The 21,793-nt window shown below is 39.4% G+C and overlaps 1 protein-coding gene across 13 annotated transcripts; it reads left to right on the plus strand.

The window, feature by feature from the left end:
• Positions 1-96: 96 nt before the first annotated feature.
• LUC7L3 (LUC7 like 3 pre-mRNA splicing factor) lies at positions 97-19,190 on the plus strand. Of its 13 annotated transcripts, none has more exons than XR_013958020.1 (13): positions 97-324; positions 6,979-7,045; positions 7,934-7,973; positions 8,177-8,321; positions 9,614-9,688; positions 9,778-9,882; positions 10,654-10,815; positions 11,287-11,570; positions 12,073-12,233; positions 17,105-17,245; positions 17,351-17,456; positions 17,817-17,985; positions 18,811-19,190. XR_013958020.1 is itself a non-coding variant. In XM_080629729.1 (13 exons), the coding sequence occupies exons 1-12, from the start codon at positions 226-228 to the stop codon at positions 17,929-17,931; spliced, it is 1,410 nt and encodes a 469-aa protein (XP_080485855.1). In that variant the 5' UTR covers positions 98-225; the 3' UTR covers positions 17,932-17,972; positions 18,811-19,190. The 13 variants fall into 13 exon arrangements, 8 of the variants coding, with proteins under 8 accessions (XP_080485853.1, XP_080485855.1, XP_080485854.1 ...); XR_013958021.1 differs by having other exon boundaries at positions 17,817-17,972; XR_013958022.1 differs by having other exon boundaries at positions 98-324; positions 17,907-17,985.
• The last annotated feature ends 2,603 nt before the right edge of the window (positions 19,191-21,793 follow it).

Genomic DNA, 21,793 nt, shown 5'->3' on the forward strand with positions numbered 1-21,793 from the left:
CCGCCAGCTCGGGCTGGGAGCCGTCCGCAGGCCCCGCACTAGGCCGCCGGCGGGCCAACGCCGCAGAGGCGGTTAGGAGGCGCGCGGTGCATTGTGGGCTGGGCGAGGAGCCGCGCCGCCATTTTGTCTCTGTCACCGTCCGCGGCGGCGGCGCGGTCGGTTCGTTAGGAGAAGGCGGCGGCGGAGCTCGTGTTTGGTGAGGGGGGACTCGGCCAGGAAGACACCATGATATCGGCCGCCCAGCTCCTAGATGAGCTTATGGGCCGGGACAGAAACCTGGCCCCGGATGAGAAGCGGAGCAACGTGCGGTGGGACCATGAGAGCGTGAGTGAAGTGAAGCCTCCTCTCCCCTCCCTTCTTCCCATCCCCCTCGCAGGGTTTTGTCGTAGCGACAGAGACGCCGGGTGCGGGGCTGCGGCTTCCTCCAGCCCGGGGACGGCTCGGGATAAGGTGCCGGCCTTAGGGGATGTTCCCCGGGCCTTGGCGCGGCGCGGGCCGGGCCATTGGTGCGGAGCCCAGGGCTGCGGGGCTGGTGCATGGCGGCCGCGGGGAGCGCTGGGCCTGGGCCGTTGCGCGGGAACCTCGTTGAGCCTTAAAGCGAGGAGGAGCGACTGGGTGTCCGGCAGGGAGGAGCGTCCCGCCATAGCAGGGTTGTGCGAGAGGGTTTGCGCTGTTGTTTGGGCTGCTGGGAGGAGGGAGGCCTTGTGTTTGTGTTCGGCGTCTTCTGCACGGAGTGCCGATAAGCGGGAATAGTGGGGTTGTGAGAGGTCTCTTGGTGGCCGGGGTCTCCAGTGTGCCGTGGGGAAGAGGGAAAATACTGTGTTGGGAGGGTGGTAGTGGATATACCCCCTTTCAGAATAGAGACCTGCTGGCGTGCATGAAGCGACATGAGACAGACGTTAGTAGTTTGGAAGACAAATGTCTTTGGATCTCTTCCTGAGTGTCGTATTGAGGGAGGAAACAGAAGGATACAGACATACTGACTTCACTGTCTGGAGGTTGTAGTGCAAGGAAGAGCCATAACACTTTTGAAACCGAGGATTTTGCTAAGAAAAGCTTGATTCTTCCTGTACTTCCCCAGTCAAAGGAATTCTGCAGCTCCTGAGGGGGACTAACCTAAACAGTATGACTGTTTAGTAGTACGTGTGTATTTTTTGTTAATGTGGTGATTCATTAATTTTCTGCTGTAAAGAACTCAAGATTATTATTATTATTTATTCCTGAGTGAGGCTGAGCTTTAATGAATGATGACTTTTAGTGACATCCATTGCAGTCATATTGTAAGTTGTTTCACAAAACACCAACAGTAATAATAAAGTTGCTATAGGTGCTGCTTTGAGAGGGGTGAAATACTTCTCCCTCTCTCCCTGTCAGCCCCCCTCCCCCATTGTTCATTATATATTTTTTTGAGTTATAGTATATGTTAGAAGAAAATGTTGCAGCTACAATAGGCTTTTTACTACTTGTGGGATTGGTGTTTCTGTGGTTTAAGCTGCATAAAGCAATTAGCTCCTCATCAATTAACATTTTCTTGGGATGCTGTTAAATTTCCCCCCTGTTTCCAAATCCTACTCAATGATTTTTCAAGGACCTTAAGATCATCCAGTTCCAACCCCCTGCCATGGGCAGGGATGCCTCACACTAAACCATGTCACCCAAGTCTCTGTCCAGCCTATCCTTGAACACTGCCAGGGATGGAGCGCTTACCACTTCTTTGGATGCCCTGTGCCAGTGCCTCACCACCCTTACAGTAGAGAACTTCTTCCTTATATCTAACCTGAATTTCCCCTGTTTAAGTTTCAACCCGTTACCTCTTGTCCTGTCACTGGTGAATACTGCTATAGGTAAGCTGTGCATGTCAGGAGGAAACTGTGCGTTCAGCAAATTTTCATGACCTTCTTAATGTCTTTCTAGATTTCCCATATTAATCCAATATCATCATTCAGTTAGGTGTCCAGTTACGTATTTTCTTTTGATTCTGAACTCAAAATAAAGAGGAGTTGTTCAGCTTTGGAAATACAAAGTAAATAGCTTGAGCCATGGTGGTCCAGGTAGAATAGATAAGGGAATTAATTTGATTTATTTCATAAGATGAAAAAGAGTCCCAATTTTCTTTAATCAAGTTCAGATTACTTTCTTCATCTTCAAATGAGCATTTTTTTTTCCAATTTTAGACTGAAGAGAGAAACTATAGGACTGTCTCTAAGCTGTTCAGTTTTGTTGTTATAGAAACAGGGCCTTGTCTCTTCTTCCCAGTCCTTTGCTGGCAATTGGGAAAGGGAAGAGCTCTCCGTGTCTAAGACCAGTGAGAAATTCACAGGTTTAGGATTGAGCTTCAGTCTTGCAGGAACTGCTGCTGTTTACTCTGCTCCTGCTTTTAGTTATGAAGTGTGTCGGGCCATAATTAAATGTAACGTATCTGAAAGGAATGTTTTCATGGATGCTCATAGTCAAGTTCCTACTGCCACGTTCATTACAAAAAAGTCCCTGCTGTTAAAACGTGTTTGTTTGACTTCCTGCATGACCTAAAGATGAAATCTGCAATGTTGATGTGTTTTATCAGACAGAAAATGCAGATAAGGTAGTAACCTCAGGTAGTAACATTAGTTCATCTATTTGACTGTTGTTTTGCTTTTCAGATGAAATACATACGCTAATGTCATTTCTTGTAGGGTTAGACATAACATGTGGCCTTTTCAATGTAAACCTGTGTATTCATGCCAAAGCTTAGGATTTTGTGTTGCATTCCATCAGTTTCAGCTATGGAAAGTTATCAAAGCAGGCTTGTCTGTATATTCCATATAGTCAGAAACTATATGAAAGATGTGGTGAGATCCAAGACAGTGGATGTTGAAGGTGTGGAGGCACAGCGTGTGATAGCTGCGCATTTATTTGCAGTTTTAATGAAATAGGTTGATCATGTATCGTAAAGCCTTTTGCAGGGCTTAAGTTCTTTAAAACTTTGACATGATTAAAGCCTTTAATCTTAAAAAAATTAAATCCTGCATGCTTTATGTTTCAGTGTTGCAGCATGTCCTTAGATGATCAATTCTAGTTTTGACATAAAGGCTTTCTGTTTTGTTTGCAGGAGGAAATTATTAGTATAATATATTTTAACGTTTGTGCTTACTGTCATACCCATAGACAAAGTATATTTTTGGAACAGTAAGTTTATTGATTCACGCAGTCTTGCTTTAACATGCTGCTGATACAAAACAAGTTCACATGGAAGCAGCAATTGTGTAAGAGCTCTGAGGCTGTTCTGTAGCACAAGAAAGCCCAGCATTGACTACCCCATGCTTCCTATAAGGCTTTGAGATTGTGATGGTTCCTTCATGGTAAATTCAGTGTTTTCAGAAAGTGGGAAGGGATGAGGAGCTGTTAGGGATAAATGACTTTGAGAAGTTAATTCCATTAGGAATGCAGTTCCTCCAAATGTAGGTTCTGTATTTAAAATATTGGCTATTTATGCTGTGTTAACACTTCTCTCTCTTCTTCTTTTTTTTTTTTTTTTTTTTTTTTTAATGCTAAAGACCTAAATTGGTTTGCGTCATGATAGAATCTCAGGACTTAATCCTCCACAGGATGAGCGGGGAGAGGGCTTTACTGAAAGAAAGTTAGTAATGGAAGGTTATCTCTAAAAGTGGGGTTTGGGAAGAAGGGCTTAGGTTTCTTTGAGTTTGGGTGGGTAAGCATTGTTGCCTGATACATGTAAACTTTAATGGTTTCAAAGAACTCATCTATATAAAGAAATTTTCTGTTTTTTTGATGTAAGCCACAACCTGCTCAATTTTATTTTCAGCCTTTTTACTAAGAATTGTCTTCCTAAAGGAATTTGCTTACAAAATTATTTATTACAGTTACACTGATACTTGTCTATCAGTAAGTAATTTCTTACAGAAGAGAAACATGTTAACATAGAAGTGTTAATGATATAGAGCTGTCAATACTTTGTTTATATAGAAAGGCTTTGTCTTGGTTCACAGTGTGGAGGAGGTAGCCATTCTTGCTGTTGCTTAAATCAACTTTGAGGTGAAGTATACTACTTTCCCACTGCCAAGAGATTTCAAGGATTAGTGAATTTGAGATGAAGAGTGGAAAGTTCCAAGCGTCTATCTGTATTTGTTCAAGTGTCTTACTGAAATGTGAGACCTTAAAGGCTTTGAGGCACAAACTGTGGCTAATTCTGCTGCAATAGTTTGACAGTAATATTCCTCTCTGTTACACCTTTTTGGTAGTGGAGTTGTCAGAATAATTTGGAAAAAAAGAATAAGTGCTTCTATCCCCCCTAATTTCATGATTCTAAACTGCCTATTGCTTTTTCCTTCAAATATGGAATGTACTTCCATGTTACTTCTGACTTGTGCTAAGTGCAGCAGTGTGATAAGCCATGGGTCAGTGGTGCTATTTGAAGTGTATCACCTATGTTTCAGGGCTTTACTGGCTTGGTAATGCTTCACCTGTGTCTGGGCCCTTTCTGTTAGCACTCATCATTGATTACTCAAGATGGACTGTAAGTGCAGCTGACTGGCATCTCCAGCCTGTCAAGGTACATGTACCACAGGGGGAAGCTAGGTCAGAATGATAATTTGCAAGATTCTGCAAGATTCTCTCAGGTAATATTTTTCTGTTAAAGTGAAATCAGTTGCAAAGCATAATGACATAGGTAAGGCAGAGGGAGAAAATTGCTGCAAACACAATAGTCTGGACCACTGTAATGTATTTTCTCTGCAGATTGCTTCTTAGTCAAGAATGTCAAGAAATTGACTAGAAGCCATAGCAACCAGAGCCAGTTAGGAGAAAACTACTGCAATTTTTGCCTGTGTATGAGGGTTTTGTTTCGTTTTGATTTTGGTTTGGTTTTTAATATATCTGAATAATTAATACAATATGTCACGTATGTTTGAGCTGCACATTTTAGTATTGGTTATTACCCTTTTTGCCTGTAACTATCGGCTCATAAGAGCAAGCTTTTCCTAGCAGTGCTGCATCATAAAATTATTTTAATTATTTCTGCTGTTGCTTTTCTGTTTTAATTCATTATACTTCTGCCCCTTAATAACTTTTCTTTTGCTCCTTTTGTTGCTGCTTGTTTTAGAACTGTTACAGGCCAGTTTACATAGGTTTTGAGCTGACAGAAGACTTTCTGCAACTCTCTTTACATCATAAAATGCTCAAGCCATTATTATTGTGTTCTGTATGTCTTAGGAAATTGTCTAACCCATCCCTTTTCACTGATCCTAGTACTTTGATAGGAAGATGAGAAAATGGAGGAGAAAGAGAATGTAGAGAGAAATTGTATTTCTATTGACTAGTACAGAAATTCATCCCAGAAGCTGCTGTCTTGAAACAACTTGCTATTAAAAGAAGGGGTACTGCAGCTTTCAGAGAATAGAGCAGATTTTGAAACCAGTTTTTTGTGCAGTAACTTTCGCCTTGCTTCCTGAGAAAACACCACCCGTTTTTCTTTCATGACTATTCTTGATAAATGACTTCAGATGTGTGCCACAGTGTCCTAATCGGATAAGTATTCCAGTTGTATCGTAAGAGATGTTTTGCTTTTCATGTCCTTTGCTTAGTAGAAAGCTTGGTTGGTTTTCTGTGTAATCTGCAAAGCAGTCAGTACTATTTTAACTCCCATAGTCTGTTTTTTTCAGTCTTACAGCATAGAAAAATAAGTTGGACTGATCTAATTTGATCAGTTGGTGTCAGGGGCATTTCATCGAGGTGCTGGTATGGGGTAAGTTTTGGGCCTCTTCACCCTAATTTGTTAAAATGCTTCAAAATGGATCTTAGAAGTAGTATCTCACAAATCTTTGCCCACATCACGTGTGAGAGTATGAGAACTAGGCTGTAATGCACAGTAGCAGTTATTAATTTGCTAAATATTAGAGACTGGTGTAACATAAAAGAGATGATAAAAGAATGTCCAGGCGAGTTTTGGATTGGCACTTCAGTTAGTTAATGGCAGTCACATCCAGGGGAAGGGTCTGTTGAAGACTTTATTGTTTAAGATTGTCCATGAAGTTAGGGGTGAAAATATTCCTGATTTTTATCTTTATCTGTTCTGATGGATAGACAGGAGATATTTCTGTTATGAACTTCAAGAACTGGCCAACTTGATTAGCTAAACCCATGCTTGTGAGTGAGGGTGATAATCTTTTTAACCAAAGCTGGTTTTATCCCATCATATGTTAAGTATTTACTGGCTAGACTAACAGTTGGGGTTTTTTTTTTCTGTTACAGAAAAAGAACCTGGCTTCCTAATTCAAAAATAGGCTATGTAGAAACAAAACAAACCCTTTCTTAGTTGGCAGGAAACCAGGTTAAAATCAATGTCTTCTCTGTCTGCCTTAAGAGGTACAGTGTTTCTTTGCATATCATTCTTAAAGTAGGGATTTTTAAAAGCATTGTAATGGGGAAGCTTTTGGATAGTTGTTGTATGTGATCTTAAGTCTTGGAATTGGCATAAGCATCCTTGAGGCAGTACCTGATGTTTGAATGCTGATGGCTCATGTTCTGGCCAGTAGCATTAATGAAATGAAGGCTGAATACAGTTACTAAGGACAAGCTAAGCAACTTGCTCTCATGCTTTCATGGCAGGCATACCCGCCCCTTGTAGGATATCATGGTTAAGGAATTGTAACCTTTTTTGTTGGTTCAGTCTGATTGAATTCCTTTGGAAATATCAAATGCTGTTTTATACGTACAAATAGATGACACTTTCCTGTAATCTTAAATATTTAGCAATAAAATTAAGAAATACTGTTACTGCAATGGAAAGTAAGATTTTTGGTCTTTTAAGATGCACATGGTGGCACATACTGCTACCAGGTTACATAGATGTGTGAAATACACAGAAATTTCTCAGTGCACAAAGGGGATTTTTGTGCTGTATTTTAGAAAATAAAAGTGATGACCTAAAATTGACAATTTGGGAGTTAAAAAAATGATACCTGTTTCTTTCTTCTCTGTCAGGTTTGTAAATACTACCTTTGTGGCTTTTGTCCAGCTGAATTATTTACAAACACCCGTTCTGATCTAGGTAAGTCTTGTCATTTTCCTTAACTTTCATGTAATTACAGTTAACTTTTGTTTGCAGGCTACATATTTGTTGTGTAATGCTCTGTCAGAATACTGTAAATTTTCAAAGCTTTTTTTATTAAAGGATTGCCAGTGATACAGTATTGTAAAAGCATTCCAGATTCTACTTTCTCCAAATGAAAAAATCATAGAATCATAGAACTTTTATTTTTAATTACAACTTATTTTTGTGGAGTTATAAGTTGCTGAGCTTCTTTACTTTAGAGACTCATTTACTGTAGTAGTTATTACTGAAGGCCATCTCTAAATTACTAGCAGTTTTCAAGTGATAGTATGTGGACAACATGTAGTTTAGAGAAGGTAAGTAGGAAAAACAGGTTTCTTAGCATTAAATTCCGAGTCCATTGGAGACTTTGATGGGCTGAGGGAGGTGGGAAATATTAATGTGACTGCCTTCATGAACTGAAGCCACACCCCTCCTAAGTTTACTCAATAGATCAGTAGCCAGTTTATTACAGAGAATGATGTCTGGAGTTTAGGAAGTGCTTGGTGAAATTACCCTTCATACATAATTTTTCTTCTCTTTTTAAGGCCCCAGGTGTTTAAGGTATTTTTTGTGTAGTTTTACCTATGTAGAACTTGATCTGGAAATCCTATGTTCTGTGTCCCTCAAAATCTCCTTTGGTTTTCTAATTACTAAACCATATTGGCATTCTTTTTCTTTAATGTGTCTTTCAAACTCCAAGCAAAGGAAGCAGAAAGGCAGGCATAAAAGTGCTTGGGAAGTGTTTAATAGCTCTCTTTTGTCTTGGTGCACAAACAAATGCTGATGGAATGTGAATACATCATTCAGGAATGCAAGCTTAAAACATTTGTGTGGTCTTTTTAGGTCCTTGTGAAAAAATACATGATGAAAATCTACGTAAACAGTAAGTATGTTGGTTGATATGTTAATGCAAATAGTGTTTCTAGTATGCTTGAAATTTCTTGAAGGCACCCCAACCATGAGAAACTAACTGCTTTTTATAATACTCTCTTACCTTGAGCAAGAATTTATAACACTGCAGGTTGTTACTTGTTTTTCATATATTCTGGATTGACCTGAGCTTTTGTTTTAAATATATCTTACCAGGTATGAGAAGAGCTCTCGTTTTATGAAAGTGGGCTATGAAAGAGACTTCTTACGCTATTTACAGAGCTTACTGGCAGAGGTAGAGCGCAGGATTCGAAGAGGCCATGCTCGATTGGCACTCTCACAGAATCAACAGTCTTCTGGGGTGAGTCTGGAAGAATTAGTGAGGCAGTTTTTCTCCTAGCTACTGTCTTTGTGTTATCTTTGTGTTATCTTCACCTTGTCTCCTCAGGTAAAATATATTGTTTCCAGAAGATAACCATTAGATAAGTCTCTTCAGCCATTAATTAGCAGGCTGCATCTGGCCTTAATGGACAAGCCAAGTGGCTTTGCAGTCAGCAGCAGTCCTGCCTCTGTTTCTACAGAATCAGTATCTGTTCTGCATCCTAGAAATCCTGTTAACCTCAGTTTACCTTCTCACCCTTAGTTGCTCCTCCCCTCCACTAGTAAGCTGCATCATGGTGATACAGCTGAAGTAGGGCAGTGCTGAGTTTTTCAGCAGCTGATGGAGCTAAATCTCCCTGTTAGCTGCCACACTTATGCAGTAGCCTCTTCCTGCTCCAGCACCATCATTGGCAGGCAATGGTGGAATCACAGGAGTTTGAGAGAACTATTTCTGTACAGCTTTTCTCAGTCTTGCTGTGTGCTGAAGAGCTGTTAATGGGAAGCTTAAACTGACTGGGAGAAAAATTTTACATGTTTACTCCACTTGTTCTTTCTTATCCACTGCTGGATTTGGAGCAGTGATTGTGGCCTGCACTCTGTTTCATGACTGCTAGGGTAGCCTTTCTCCTTCTTGCTGCCCCTGTTAATTGTTCCATTCAAAGTCCAGTTCCTTCAGAAGGAGCTGTGGACAGTATCCAGTTAAGAGAGTTTATTATTATCCAAGCTTATTGGCTGTGGAGTGTAGAGCAAAGGGTGGGGGAGAGGCTGATGTAAGTCTGTTCCAGAAGCCTATAAAGATTACACTGCCAACAAGTACTTCAGCTGAAGTGAGATTCTTCTTGTACTTATGCTCAGAAGTTAAGATTTCAGAGCCTACCAACCATCTAAGTCATAGTGGAGTGTCTGAAAAGATACATAATAGTTACATGGCAGTTTCAGGGTTTAAATTTAGGACTTTGAATTCAGATGTCTTACTTTTTATGGGCCAGGGCCTGGAATGTTTTTGTTGATTTAGGGGGAATTAGTGTGAGTAGGACTTGCTTCACTCAGCAGGAGCGGACTAAGCTGTGTTGAGGAGTATTTTATGTTGGACTAGGCTATTATTAGTAGGCTCTCAAGGGAGAAGAGGCAGGAGGAGGTTATTCCTGAAATGTCTCTGGAATATGAGAAGACATTAATGTGTTTTAAAGCTATTTTAACAAAAAAAAATAAAGAAACCAAAACCCCAAACCAAAAGAAAATAAAGAAAAAAACACTTACACTGTTTGGCAGGGAGCGGGACCCACTGGTAAAAACGAAGAGAAGATTCAGGTGTTAACTGACAAAATTGATGTACTGCTACAACAGGTAAGGTTTTCTTCCCCCCTCCAACAGACATCTTGTGCTTTTGCTACTTGTTTAAAAATTAAAGTTGTTTTTTTTTACTTGTCCTTTAGATTGAAGAGTTAGGTTCAGAAGGGAAGGTGGAAGAGGCACAAGGAATGATGAAACTTGTTGAACAGTTAAAGGAAGAGAGAGAATTGCTGAGGTCTACAACTTCAGTAAGTAACATGTTTGTAGTGCTGTCAGACTTACTTCAAAAGTTGGTGCAACACTATATTTATAATAACCTTGTCCTTACACTGAAGGCATGCAAGTTCTGTGCAGAATTTATTAGACAGTAACGGGGCATTGAAATGTGTTAATCCAGTGTTAAAAGACTTTCTTTTAAAAATGTTGCAGGCAATAGTGTTGTGTCCATACTACATGATTCGTGAACATTGCACAGCAATAATCTCTTGGGTTTATGTTGAAATTTCAGTGTATTTCTCGACTGTCTGTTGAAACAATGAATTAATTTGACCACCAGCCTTTGGTGGTGAAGCCCAGCATTCCTTTTTGTGTTTCTTCATGGGCTATTTTAGCCTTTTCATTCCTTGAGACATATTCCATGGGTATTCTGCAACTCCAGACGTTTCAGTTGATGCCAAAGAAATCATCTTAGGAGAAAACTGTTTTTTGTTTTCCTTAATCCTGAGAGCACAAGAAAGCTGCAGATATGGCTATATGCATATACATGCTAATGCTTTGCAGGGAGGACTAAGACTTGTTTCCTGCGTTCTCTAATTTACTCTTTCCTGGGGGCTTATGTGGAATGGATCTGTGTAGCCTTTTTGCGTTGCTCATCCTAGTAGGTGCAGTACTCAAAGACAAAACACGCAGATAAGATTTTTCAGCCCTCTGGTGCTTGGGATTTGATAACAGTAACAGTAAACCTCATCACTGGCTTCTGGGTAAAGCTTTTTGCTTTATCAAGTACTTTTCTTTTTCAGACAATTGAGAGCTTTGCAGCCCAAGAAAAACAAATGGAAGTTTGTGAAGTCTGTGGAGCCTTTTTAATTGTAGGAGATGCACAGTCCAGGGTAGATGACCACTTGATGGGAAAGCAGCACATGGGTTATGCCAAAATAAAAGCTACAGTAGAAGATTTAAAAGTAAGCATCTCCTTCAGTTACTGAACATCTACAGATTGCTTGGAGGCTTTCTATGGTAAATAAAAGGCTGTCCAGTGGACCTTGTCAAGTGGGTGAAATACTCCAAAGATGGTATATAAAAATCAAATGGAGTCCTGTACTTGCACATTTAGCACTGTGCTTGCACTGCTGTTCTTTGTTGTATGTGATTACACTAGATATAAGCAAAGATGCAAATTCAGGTGGGAATTTTTTGTACCTTTTGTAAAGAACTGTAGTGTATTCTTGTGAGAATGACAAGCAAAAAAGGTTCTGCAAGACGGAGAATTTCCTTTTCAAGGATTTTAAAGTGCTTATATATAGGCCATTCTTTGGAAAACTGGAGTATTTTAAAAGCTTAAGCTTCTACAGCCTCAGAATGTATAAACTAAGTTACATTGGGTGATTTTTCTTGAGCAGTGTTCATTTCTTTCTGTGAAATTTTCTTTTAAGGAGAAGTTAAGAAAAAGAACAGAGGAACCTGACCGTGATGAAAGGTTAAAAAAAGAGAAACTAGAGCGAGAAGAGCGAGAGAAAGAGAGGGAACGGGAAAGAGAGGAGCGGGAAAGGAAGAGGCGACGGGAGGAAGAAGAAAAGGAAAAAGAGAGGGCTCGTGATAGAGAGAGACGTAAAAGGAGCCGTTCACGGAGTAGACATTCAAGCAGAACATCTGACAGAAGATGCAGCCGTTCACGGGACCACAAAAGATCAAGAAGCAGAGAAAGAAGACGAAGCAGGTATGTGTGTGTGTGAATTTTCATACAACTTCCCAAAATGTAAAAAATCTCAAGGGGAGTTAGTCTGTCAGCCTGGGTCTCGTCACTGCTTTGTTAGCTTCTCTTCTTCTATTTTACTAGTTCTTAGGATAAGTTCTCACTGCCTGTTCACTGTCTTCTGTCAAGTTTTGGAAGTAGATGACACCATTGTGGTGTAAGAAGTCTTATGAGGGACCTTTGAGTAGACATACTCCCAAAATACAGGATCTTGCTTTTTCCTGAAGCTGGTCTTTGTTTCCTAGTAGTAGAGGCTTTTAAGCTGTGTAGTTGTATTTTGGCCAAGTGAAGAAGGCAATATGAAGCCAGGTCTTACATACTGAGAAGTATGCAGTATGCTAAGGCTTGTTTTAAATACTTGTTTTCTGCATATAATCGGTGTATTAGAGAGTGCTGTAGTTTCACTACTGAGAAAATAACCAGCTGACATTCACATTCTTCTCTGCAATTTTCTCTGAATGTTAAGGAGTCGTGACCGAAGAAGAAGCAGAAGTCATGATAGATCAGAAAGAAAACATAGGTCTCGCAGCAGGGACAGGAGACGATCAAAAAGCCGGGAGCGGAAATCCTACAAGCACAGAAGCAAAAGCAGAGAGAGAGAACAAGATAGGAAGTCAAAAGAAAAAGGTATGTTTGTGTGAAAACTGAGTTTGTATCAAGTTCTGATCTTTCCTTTAAAGTCTCAAAAGCTTTTAAGTTAGTGAGTGACTGAAAGTTCTTAGGATCAAACCAGATCTGTTTTTATAAGCTGTATATGTTGCTGTTAACCAATTTGAAGCATTTTGTTCATTCCAGTTATTGTTAATGCACGTGTGTGCATACATACACCCCAGTGTCCACCTCTTACTTGTCATAGCAGTTATTAAAAGCTTACCATTTTGTCTGCAAATTGTGAGATTGTGTTGTATCTTAAGACCTGTTTACTATTTACCTTCAGAAAAACATAAGCCTGTAGTCAGCTTTCATAAGAGTGAATATTTTCTATTCCTACTATTAGCAGATATTGCTGTAGTTACACTTTGCTGGTATGTGTTTTGTGGGAGATTGGTAGCTGGGTTTTCACCTGTACCGTCTATTACTTCTCTACACTATCATGTTGCTTTTATTTTCCTTTAACAGTGCTTTTTCTCTAATCCATGAATGCAGTCCAAGAGAAATCTTGCAGACTTTCTGTAATGCAATAAATTACAATCTCATGTGCTCTCCCCAGTCTTCTGCTGTTCTCCCTGTCCTTCCCCCTTGTTGTATTTCTTGTTTTAATGGAGTGAGATTTGCTTTGTCAGTATTCAGGTGAGTCTCAAGGAATGCTCTATTAGTCCTTGGAATGCTTTTATAGCAGTTCATGCCACATACAACATCATTGCTGATGACTCACTGCTTCACCAAAGGCTGGTTCAGAAGCTTTAAGTAGGATTAAAAAAGGCTGCACAGAGAACGCTACAGATGCAGAGTCTGTGAAAAGACACTAATTCATTGTTATTGCTGAATTTCCCCCTTTAAAAGTCTTCTAGAGGAATGTAATACTAACTTCTGGCCTAAACTGCTGGCTCTGTTGGGGTGCTGCCTAATGCCCAGTCTGAAACAGTTGCCCCACTTCACTATTTGAGCTGACTGTCAGTAGTGGATGAAACAGTCTGTTCTCTTTCTAAGGTAGTCTTGAGGTTCTCTGGAATGAAAGGTGCTCTGTGCATGTTTCTGGATTGCATAGGCCTGTTTGCCCTACCCTTACTTTCCTATATTTATCCAGCAGATCCCAAAATGTTGGTGATGCTTCATGTATTTTTCTTGCTTGACTTTCTTGGAGCGTTTTCACTTTCCTGGTTTATACTGTGGTGCATCTTTAGTATCGGTTCTTCTGTCGTTTTGCTTTGATCTTTCCAAGCAAGTGGTTTTCAGCTGCTTGCTCACTGGCAGTGGAACTGATGTTTAAACTCAGATTAGTATTGCAGCCTATATCTGTCCATCTGTTACTTTATTCCTACCTGATACTGTGCCCTTTTTGCTGCTTTCTGAACAGATTTCTGGTCAAGAATGTCCTATTCAGTATTCTGTGTGTATCTGTGCATATAAATAACTGTGTTCTTATTTGCTCAAATTTGGTCTGCTTTTGAGCTTAATGACTTTTTAGCTCTTCTCTTGATCCTTCTTTAAACAGAGGAACTAGAGAACTTTCTTCAGCATCTCATTACTTTTAGTTTTAACTCTAACAGATTTCCTTGTTGGCTGTTTTATTTGCTGCTTGCTACTTTCTTCCTCCAGAAATAAGAACAGTGAGATGATGCTATGAGCTGTGATGAAAATTCCACCTGGGAAAATCAATTACTCTTTTTGACTATATGATCTTAACATTTGTAGAAGCACAAATAGGTCTTAGAGCAGGACTGTAATGCTGAAGAAGGTTGTGTTTTTCCCTTGGATGGAAAAACCTTTAATAAAAAAGGAGGAAAAGCAAACCAGTAGTATTTAGGAAGCAAGCATTGAAGTTCTATGATGGAGCTGTAAACGCCATTACATCCTTATGTTTGCAGTGTGGCATTGTAGGTAGGTAAGTAGTCAGCTTTAGAGATTCATGTATCTGAAGCTGGATACCTGCTCTATTATTTACACAAAAAGTAGTAATGTGGAAGTTAAGTCTTACTACAGTTACTGCTCCGTTGGGAATACTAGCTTCAGACTCTAATTTTCTTTATATCCAGCATTGATCAACAATTAATAAAAGTAAGCAGCAAAGGCCTGGCGAAAACTCCTTATGGTATAGTGCCTTTTATCTTGAAATCTCAAACTGTTTTATAAACATGAATCCCAGCAGGACAAAAAGCAAGGCTCAGTTGCCCAAGACTTGCCTCCTGTTACACATTAAATTAGTGCTGTGCTTTGAAAATGCGGAAGTTTGGTTTCTTGTTCGTAAAACACTGTGGAATACAACAACCTTTAAGATTGTGAGAAAAAAGTATGTGTAAAAATGGAGACACTTAATTTCTGACTCAAGTTTCAGGAACAGGGACACATTTGCTAAAGGAGGGAGCCACCAGCCATAAACACCAGCTGAGCATTAGCTTAGTATAAACCCTCAGAACACAACTAGTGTTCAAGGAACTAACTTTGGAGTAGGTAGAATAAATAGGGGGTTTCTTTAAGAAAAGGAAAAACATCTGTTCTATGTGTACCTTCATTTTATGAAGAGTTAATATTGGAACATGCCTTCAGACCACTTTAACTTGGCTCTTTACCTTCCATAATCTGGATTCATATACTTATATAAAAGTAATTACGCTTGTGATCGTGTTTTTGTGTTGGTGATGATTAAACCTCAGCAAATATAGTGAGAACACCCCAACCCTCAGTAATAATGGATATTAGGTTTGACTGATTTTCTGCATTCACATCATCTTGGTATTTATTCTCACAAAATACATCTCAGTTGCCCACACAATCTCAATCAGAAAAATGTGCATGTGTTGAATCAGGAAGCAAGCAATGTCAATATTGTGTGATTATACCTAATAGATCCCAGATGAAATAATTCCTCCAGTTTCAACAGCATGCTAATTGTATGTGCTTCTAAAGAAAGAAATCTTACTGGTAGAAAATAGAGAGGAGGAACCTAACTGCTTGCAGATGCTCCAGGAGTTGAAAGAATTTCAGTCATTGGACTATCTGTGGAGTACACTTTCTTAGTCCTGCTTGGCACACTGGAGGTTTGCTATGGTAAACCTATTTTATTATTAAGGGTTTTAAAAGAGTTTCATATCTCATACCACAGTTTAATAGCAGGTTTTTTTAACCTTAAACAAAATTAACCTTCCTGACCAAATTCAAGAAACAAACAAGACACAAAACCCTGCACACTGCACATCCATAGGGCTATTAAGATCTACCATATCTACATAGGACAGAAGATAAGATTATTGGGCTGACTACTAGTCCTCTGCGGGGAAACAAGACTACTGTTCCTCAGTGGATCTACGTGTGCATCGGAGATACCTATAAGACACAAAAAGACGACTTTTTAACAAGGTTAGTTAGAGTGCAAATCTGCCTGCGGAGTTGAAAACCGAGGGCAGACAGATACAAAATGACTAGTTCCTCAGTGAGCTTTTTGACCTTGGTGCCTGTGTCTTCCAGGCATCACGCACTGGATGTGCTGCTTCAGGTGAAACCTTGGTAGTGGTGTTCCTTAGGCAGTTGCCCTGATTTCTGTGAGGGGCTTCGCCCCTCTTTTGATGCTGTGTTTTAAACCAAGTTGAGATGTTGCTTCTGATTTAAAGCTTAATTTCTACTTTGTCTTCTGGAATATAAAAGTGTGTTCTGCCAGTCTAGGTGATCTCATTATTTAACATAGCTTTGTCAGAGTGCTTGATCTATGTGCTCCTGTGTTGGGGATATGATATATTTATATGATTCATTTTAATTGCCCGGATAGCAGGGAATGATCAGAAAAAAGAGCATGAATGTTGTTCTGTGTGATGGCATCTGAGAGGTTGGTTTTTTTGATTATTTCCTTTTTTCTCTGCAAAGTGTCTTTCCTGATGGAAGGTTGACTGTTATGGTGTGAAATAATACAGAAAGAATTGATATTTTTATGATGTTTGCAAACACTGCATTTACAGCTCTAATACTGAATGGTTTTGTTGCCATGGAAATGTTTTTCTGGCTTCCTTCCTTCTTTGAAGATGTTTGAGGAAAAGATGAGGTTTTCAGCACTGCAGCAGACTTTTCAGTCTGAAATTCTGGAGTCCTTCCCATCTTGCTGTTCCTTTGGCACTTTTTATCTGCCTTCCAAACTGTGTCCCCCCACCCCAGCTTTTTAAGTCAGTGATTATAACTTCCTGCTGGTTTTATAAAATGGAGAATTAATAATGCTGACAGTCATGTGCCAAACTGTGCAGTAAAGTTAGTCTTGATTGTTACTGTGATCCCCATCTTCAAAACTGATGCCTAATACTGTTTCCCCAAGTATTTGATTGTTTGGGGTTTTGCTGTATTTTGAATTGACAAGTATTGATGTATTTGATAATGCAGTGATGCATTGTCCCATCACTCTTTTTTGGATTCTCTTTTGAAGAGCTATATTTAATGAGAATTGTGAACCGAAGAAGCCATACACATCCCAAATTAAAACTTGGGTGGGGGGGGAGAAATAAGAGGCCCCTGATAAGTAAGGAAGCCATGCACCGTAATGATACACTTGCCTAACTTCTTGACTGCTTCTTTACCCCACTTTGTGTGTTTCACCAGAGAGCTGAGTAGCTTCCTCTGTCCTTTGTCTTTTCCCCACCCTCTGCTGTCCCCTTTTACCCTTTTTTTGGTACCCTCTCCGTTCCAGCCTGGTAGTCTGAAGCCAATTTCTGTGACTTTTGGAGTACTACTTACTGTTATTGCTATAGAAAGTAATCGTCCCATTTTTTATGCAATATATATCTCACATGTGCAATGTTTTTGTTTTTTTTTTTTTTTTTTACTTTGAAATCCATGGTCAATGTCTTCTTTCATGGCAGAAAAGAGGGGATCTGATGATAAAAAAAGTAGTATGAAGTCCAGTAGTCGAGAAAAACAGAGTGAAGACACAAATACAGACTCGAAGGAGAGTGATACTAAGAATGAGGTCAATGGGACCAGTGAAGACATTAAATCTGAAGGTGACACTCAGTCCAATTAAAACTGATCTGATATGACCTCAGATCAGACAGAGGTAAGTGCATTATTTCAAACTTTGATTAGGGCTTTTTGTTACTGTTTAACAGTGCAGCGTAAGTATGCACAGATGAAGATGGAACTAAGCCAAGTAAGAAGACATACTAAAGCACCTTCTGAAGGAAAAGACAGTGTAGTCCTGCAAAACATTTTGAGGTACATTGTTTTGTCTCAGCTATTTTGTAGCAGACTCGTGCCCCCCCATTAGTGTGCCTCTTTGGGACATATTTGTAATATAGTCACCATAGCAAAATTAATTTTCCTCTTTTTTTATTTTTTAGGGATTTTGTTATCGTTTTTTAAAAAAAAAAAAAAAAGTTGAACTGTTTTTGTATTTAAGTCCATATTGTGTTGGTACATCAGCAGAACCTTTTGCTTTAATACTTTAATATCGGAGGCACATGTTGGACTACTTTGTTCTCATATAAACTGCTAGTGTTTCTTTGTCAAGGATGTTTCTAGTTTTTTTTTTTTTTTTTTTTTTTTTTTGCTTTATTGCCTTGCATTCTAATGCAGTTTGTTCTGTAACTCGAGAGCCAGTAGCATTGGATTGATGGAAGTGTAGGGTTTATGAATTATTGCAGCTGACTACCATACCTCACACAGCGTTGGTGTTGTGAGCGGCCCATGAAAAGCCAAATTAAAAATCAAGGATTCAGTCAAACTAAGCAGGTACTCATGCCAGGTACTCCTTTCTCTACCCACATCCATGTTTGAATGCTGTTGCCTGTAATCTTTAAGCTTACTGTTGTGTTTTTTTTGATTTTCAAGATAGTGAAAAGGACCTTTTGTGTATTGTGTGAATACTGTAAAAGCCGGTGTTAACAGAATGGAATTTTCTTTCAACTGTGTGTAGGGATGCAGTGCTGCCCAGAATTAGATATCTTTAAAGAGTTTAAAATGCAATAAACACTACAGGTTACTTTCAATGCAATGCAAGTCTTTAAGAGGTATGTGTTTAATATTTCCTACTGTGTAGGAGAAGTTGCAGTCAGCCATAATACAGGGAGGTAGAATGGCTGATAACAGACTTCTAAGGCAAATTAAATGCAAAGACAGATGCCACCACATGATTACAATGTTCATGGCAATAATGTGTGCTGAAAAACTGGTTGCTGGAAGTGAAACAGTTAAACACTGGGAAATAAATACTGTATTAAAAGGAAGACTGGAAGTTTTTTCCTCACTCTTGACTTGGCTTTCTTACTCTTACAGAAGGTCTTTAGTTGTATTCCTCAAATAAGGAGCTAACAATGGAGAGTACAGCTGATAAATGAGCTTCTTGCAACATAATTTGTTACTGTAGCTTTATTATTTATGCTAGGAAGTCTTAAACACTTAATGTTGATTATTAAACCATTAATGCTACATTATTGCTTCTAAAGCCAGTCATGTTGACATCTCTGTAGAGTTAAGCTGCCAGCTAACAACTGGGCCAATGTATAGGAATGACAACAAAATGCCCTTAATGCTGTCTAATTGTCTGTTTTCCCAAACTTCTGCATTATAGGACTACTCCATGAAGAGTCTGCGAAGACAGAGGAAGACAGCTTAAACTGAAGATCTGCTTTAAAATGAGGTGAAAGAAAGCTGTAGTGGCGTAGAAAAATATAAAGTTGAGTTAGTATTTTTATTTTTTTTTTTTTTTTTTATATATATAAAAGATTTAATTCAGGACTGGTGTTTCCTCCCAGAGAGTTCAGAAAGATGTGTTGATAAGAGCACATAATGCTACTGAGAATATAAGTCCTGTCTCCTTTTTCTTTTCTTTAAGACTTTTTAAGATAAGAAACCAACATAACCTGAACACGTGGCTTGCTCAGTGTTTAATTGCGAGTTTTCATTCTTGGACTTTAAAACACAAGAATAAATGTTTAGTATTTGTGTGAATCGAACTAAACCGGATCCCATTTTTACAACTAAGCTATTCCTAGCTTCTTGATATACGAGAAATGGAAATAAAATATCTTTGAATTTCTGTTACAAAGCCGATTGTCTCTGTCATTGGACGTTTAATATTAAATAAGTTTCTTTCCTAATAAATCTACTCCTGTCTTCAAGCTTAGTCCATTAATTTGGATGCTTAGTTATTCTGTGGTGTTTGTGGGCTTGGGGTTTTTTGGTACCATCAGTTAGTATTGAGTTTCAAGCCTGCTTTTTCAGCAGCTAAGTGGCTTATGCTGCAGTTGGGTGAGAAACTAGAAGTCTCACAATAGAAATATAGGCCCTAAGCCTTTATAAAGCAGACTTTTACAGCATTGTGAGAGAGATGCCACTGCAAGTCTGCCTTGTAGCATCAGTTTGGAGTATTACTTACCAACTGCATGCACTTTGTGAGCATGCACAGACAGGATACGTTATGCTTTCTTGTGAAGCTGCAGCACAAGGGAGCATAGTTCTTACTGGGAAAGGACTGCACTGTGTACTAGTGAGTCAGCAGAGACAGTGAAGTGTCTGCAAAGCATTGAGTTTACATATCTAAAAAGCGTTAGTCCTCATATTAGTATTCAGGACTTGACTCTATGTGTAGCTGCAGCCATACATCAACAAAGCACTGCTGGCTACTGGTGGAAGTGCACTCATAAAGGGAGCTGCATGTCAGTCCCCCTGGTGCAGAGGAGGGCAGGGTTTTTTTGTTCCCTTCTTGAATTTTACTCTTGTAAAGCAGATGCCAAACAGGGGCACAGGAGTTGAGATGGGGTGGGATTGGGGAAAAATTAATGCACATGAGGCAAGTGAAATCATAATCAAGTTCTAAGTGCAGACATTGCATGCACACCTCTTCCTTTTGAAACTTGGTTCAGCTACTGCCTGGCTGTGTTACTTCTTTCAGTGTCCAAAAATCTTAGTCTTGCACCTTATCTTGCACATATTTGTTATAGGACCTTCAGATTTGGCTGTAATGAGCATCTTCACACCAGATTCAGCTGCTTGAAAAGTATCATCTTCACAGCTTGAGCCCAACATAAATATCATCTGGGATTTTCTAGGAATGCTGAGCAAAACAGAAGTAGGTTATTTAAGTGAGATCCTCCATGCTTTCTCCATCCTGGTTAGTGTCCTGTCTGTTCCAGTTTATGACATATCATCCCCACACACACCATACCCCTCACAGAGGAAGAGATCCTGGTACTTTAAGCAGCTGGTACTTTAATAGAGGTGAAGAGTAGCAACGTCAGGTCGGTACAAGTTTGTAGTGCAAACCAAAGTTGTCCTTGGAAGAACAGTAAGTTTTGTAAACTTAGTTTCAGTCTTTTATTACTCAAAGGAAAAAGCCAACAACAAAACACAGTTAACGTAACACTAGTGTGCCTTAGAGTTTATCAAACTGCATAAAACATACAAAAATATTTCTCTGAATGCATAGACTTACTGTTAATTACAGTCAGATCATGATTAAAGTTTTAGTCTGATCACATTAAGTGTTATTCTTGGTGGATGCTAGAGCAAATAAATCTTTTAAACCAGCTGCTCCTGTAGCTGAATGGTCAGTAGTCTTTACACTGATTTCCTAAACAAAGGAGCTGAAAATAAGTTACTCTTAACTTTGAGTCACTACTACTGTTTTTCAGACAGTTATTGCACATAATCTAAACTAGCCTCCAGGCTGTGCTGAAAAGATAAATAGACAGTTGTTAAAACTTTCCTTTCCTGTGCTGCAAGAAAAACAGCAGGAGCCAGAGTTAGGAAATTTTACACTTAGTACTGTGTCACAGTCTTGAGCTCACCAGGAGTTGAACTGGGCTCTAAAATAGCCCGGCTCCTGGCTAGAGGAGGGCCAAGATTGAGAATGGGTGGGTTAGCAGAGTTTAAGTGAGAGGATGTATATGGGAGCAAGTGCAAAAGGATAATTACTTTGCACTAAATAAGAATTATAAGCCTAAGTACCACGGTGCAATGCTGAACCCAGAGTTAAGTGTATGGTCTTCTTGCAAAGCTCTTGCTAACCTAGCTGCAACCGTGTTGCTCCTACCAAAACACACTGATTGTACTATTGATGGTCTGAATGTCAACATCTCAGTCCAGCTCAACAACAACAAACACCGCAACAGTGTGCAAAAACTCTGCTCTAGTGTAGCTTAAAAAAGCAGAGAAGGAAGGAAAATCAATACTATTGGGGGAAGAGAAAAGCAGCACCAGCTCTTATCCAGAAAAACACAACTCCCTTCACCCACCTCAGTACCCAGTTAAGGGACTTGTTGCAAAGGTCATCATCCTAGTTTTTTGGTACAAAAAAAAAAAAAACCTAAATGCTTCCTAAGGCGTAACTTTGCAGACTACCACGTTAACAGGAAAAGCTTCATGTTAATGCTCCTGCAATGCTGCAACTTAAATACTTTGTTCAGACAGAAGGGGGAGTGACTTCAAGGTGTTCTTTAATGCTGACTTTTGGCATTCATTAAAACCACAGGTGGATGTTTTCATTACTGACTTGCTTAAATCTAAGTTAAATTTAACGTAGTTTAACCACAATCTGTTTCCCCCCCAGCCCC

The sequence above is a fragment of the Psittacula echo genome (genome assembly GCF_963264785.1).
Source record: "Psittacula echo genome assembly, chromosome: 14".
Taxonomy (NCBI): Eukaryota; Metazoa; Chordata; class Aves; order Psittaciformes; family Psittacidae; genus Psittacula; species Psittacula echo.

Bases quoted from the DNA above. Each gene is read 5' to 3' on its own strand.
- LUC7L3 (XM_080629724.1), top strand. From the start codon at position 226: ATGATATCGGCCGCCCAGCTCCTAGATGAGCTTATGGGCCGGGACAGA. The intron at 8,322-9,613 runs GTGAGTCTGGAA...ACTGTTTGGCAG, and splicing joins AGAATCAACAGTCTTCTGGG to GGAGCGGGACCCACTGGTAA. The intron at 9,689-9,777 runs GTAAGGTTTTCT...CTTGTCCTTTAG, and splicing joins TTGATGTACTGCTACAACAG to ATTGAAGAGTTAGGTTCAGA.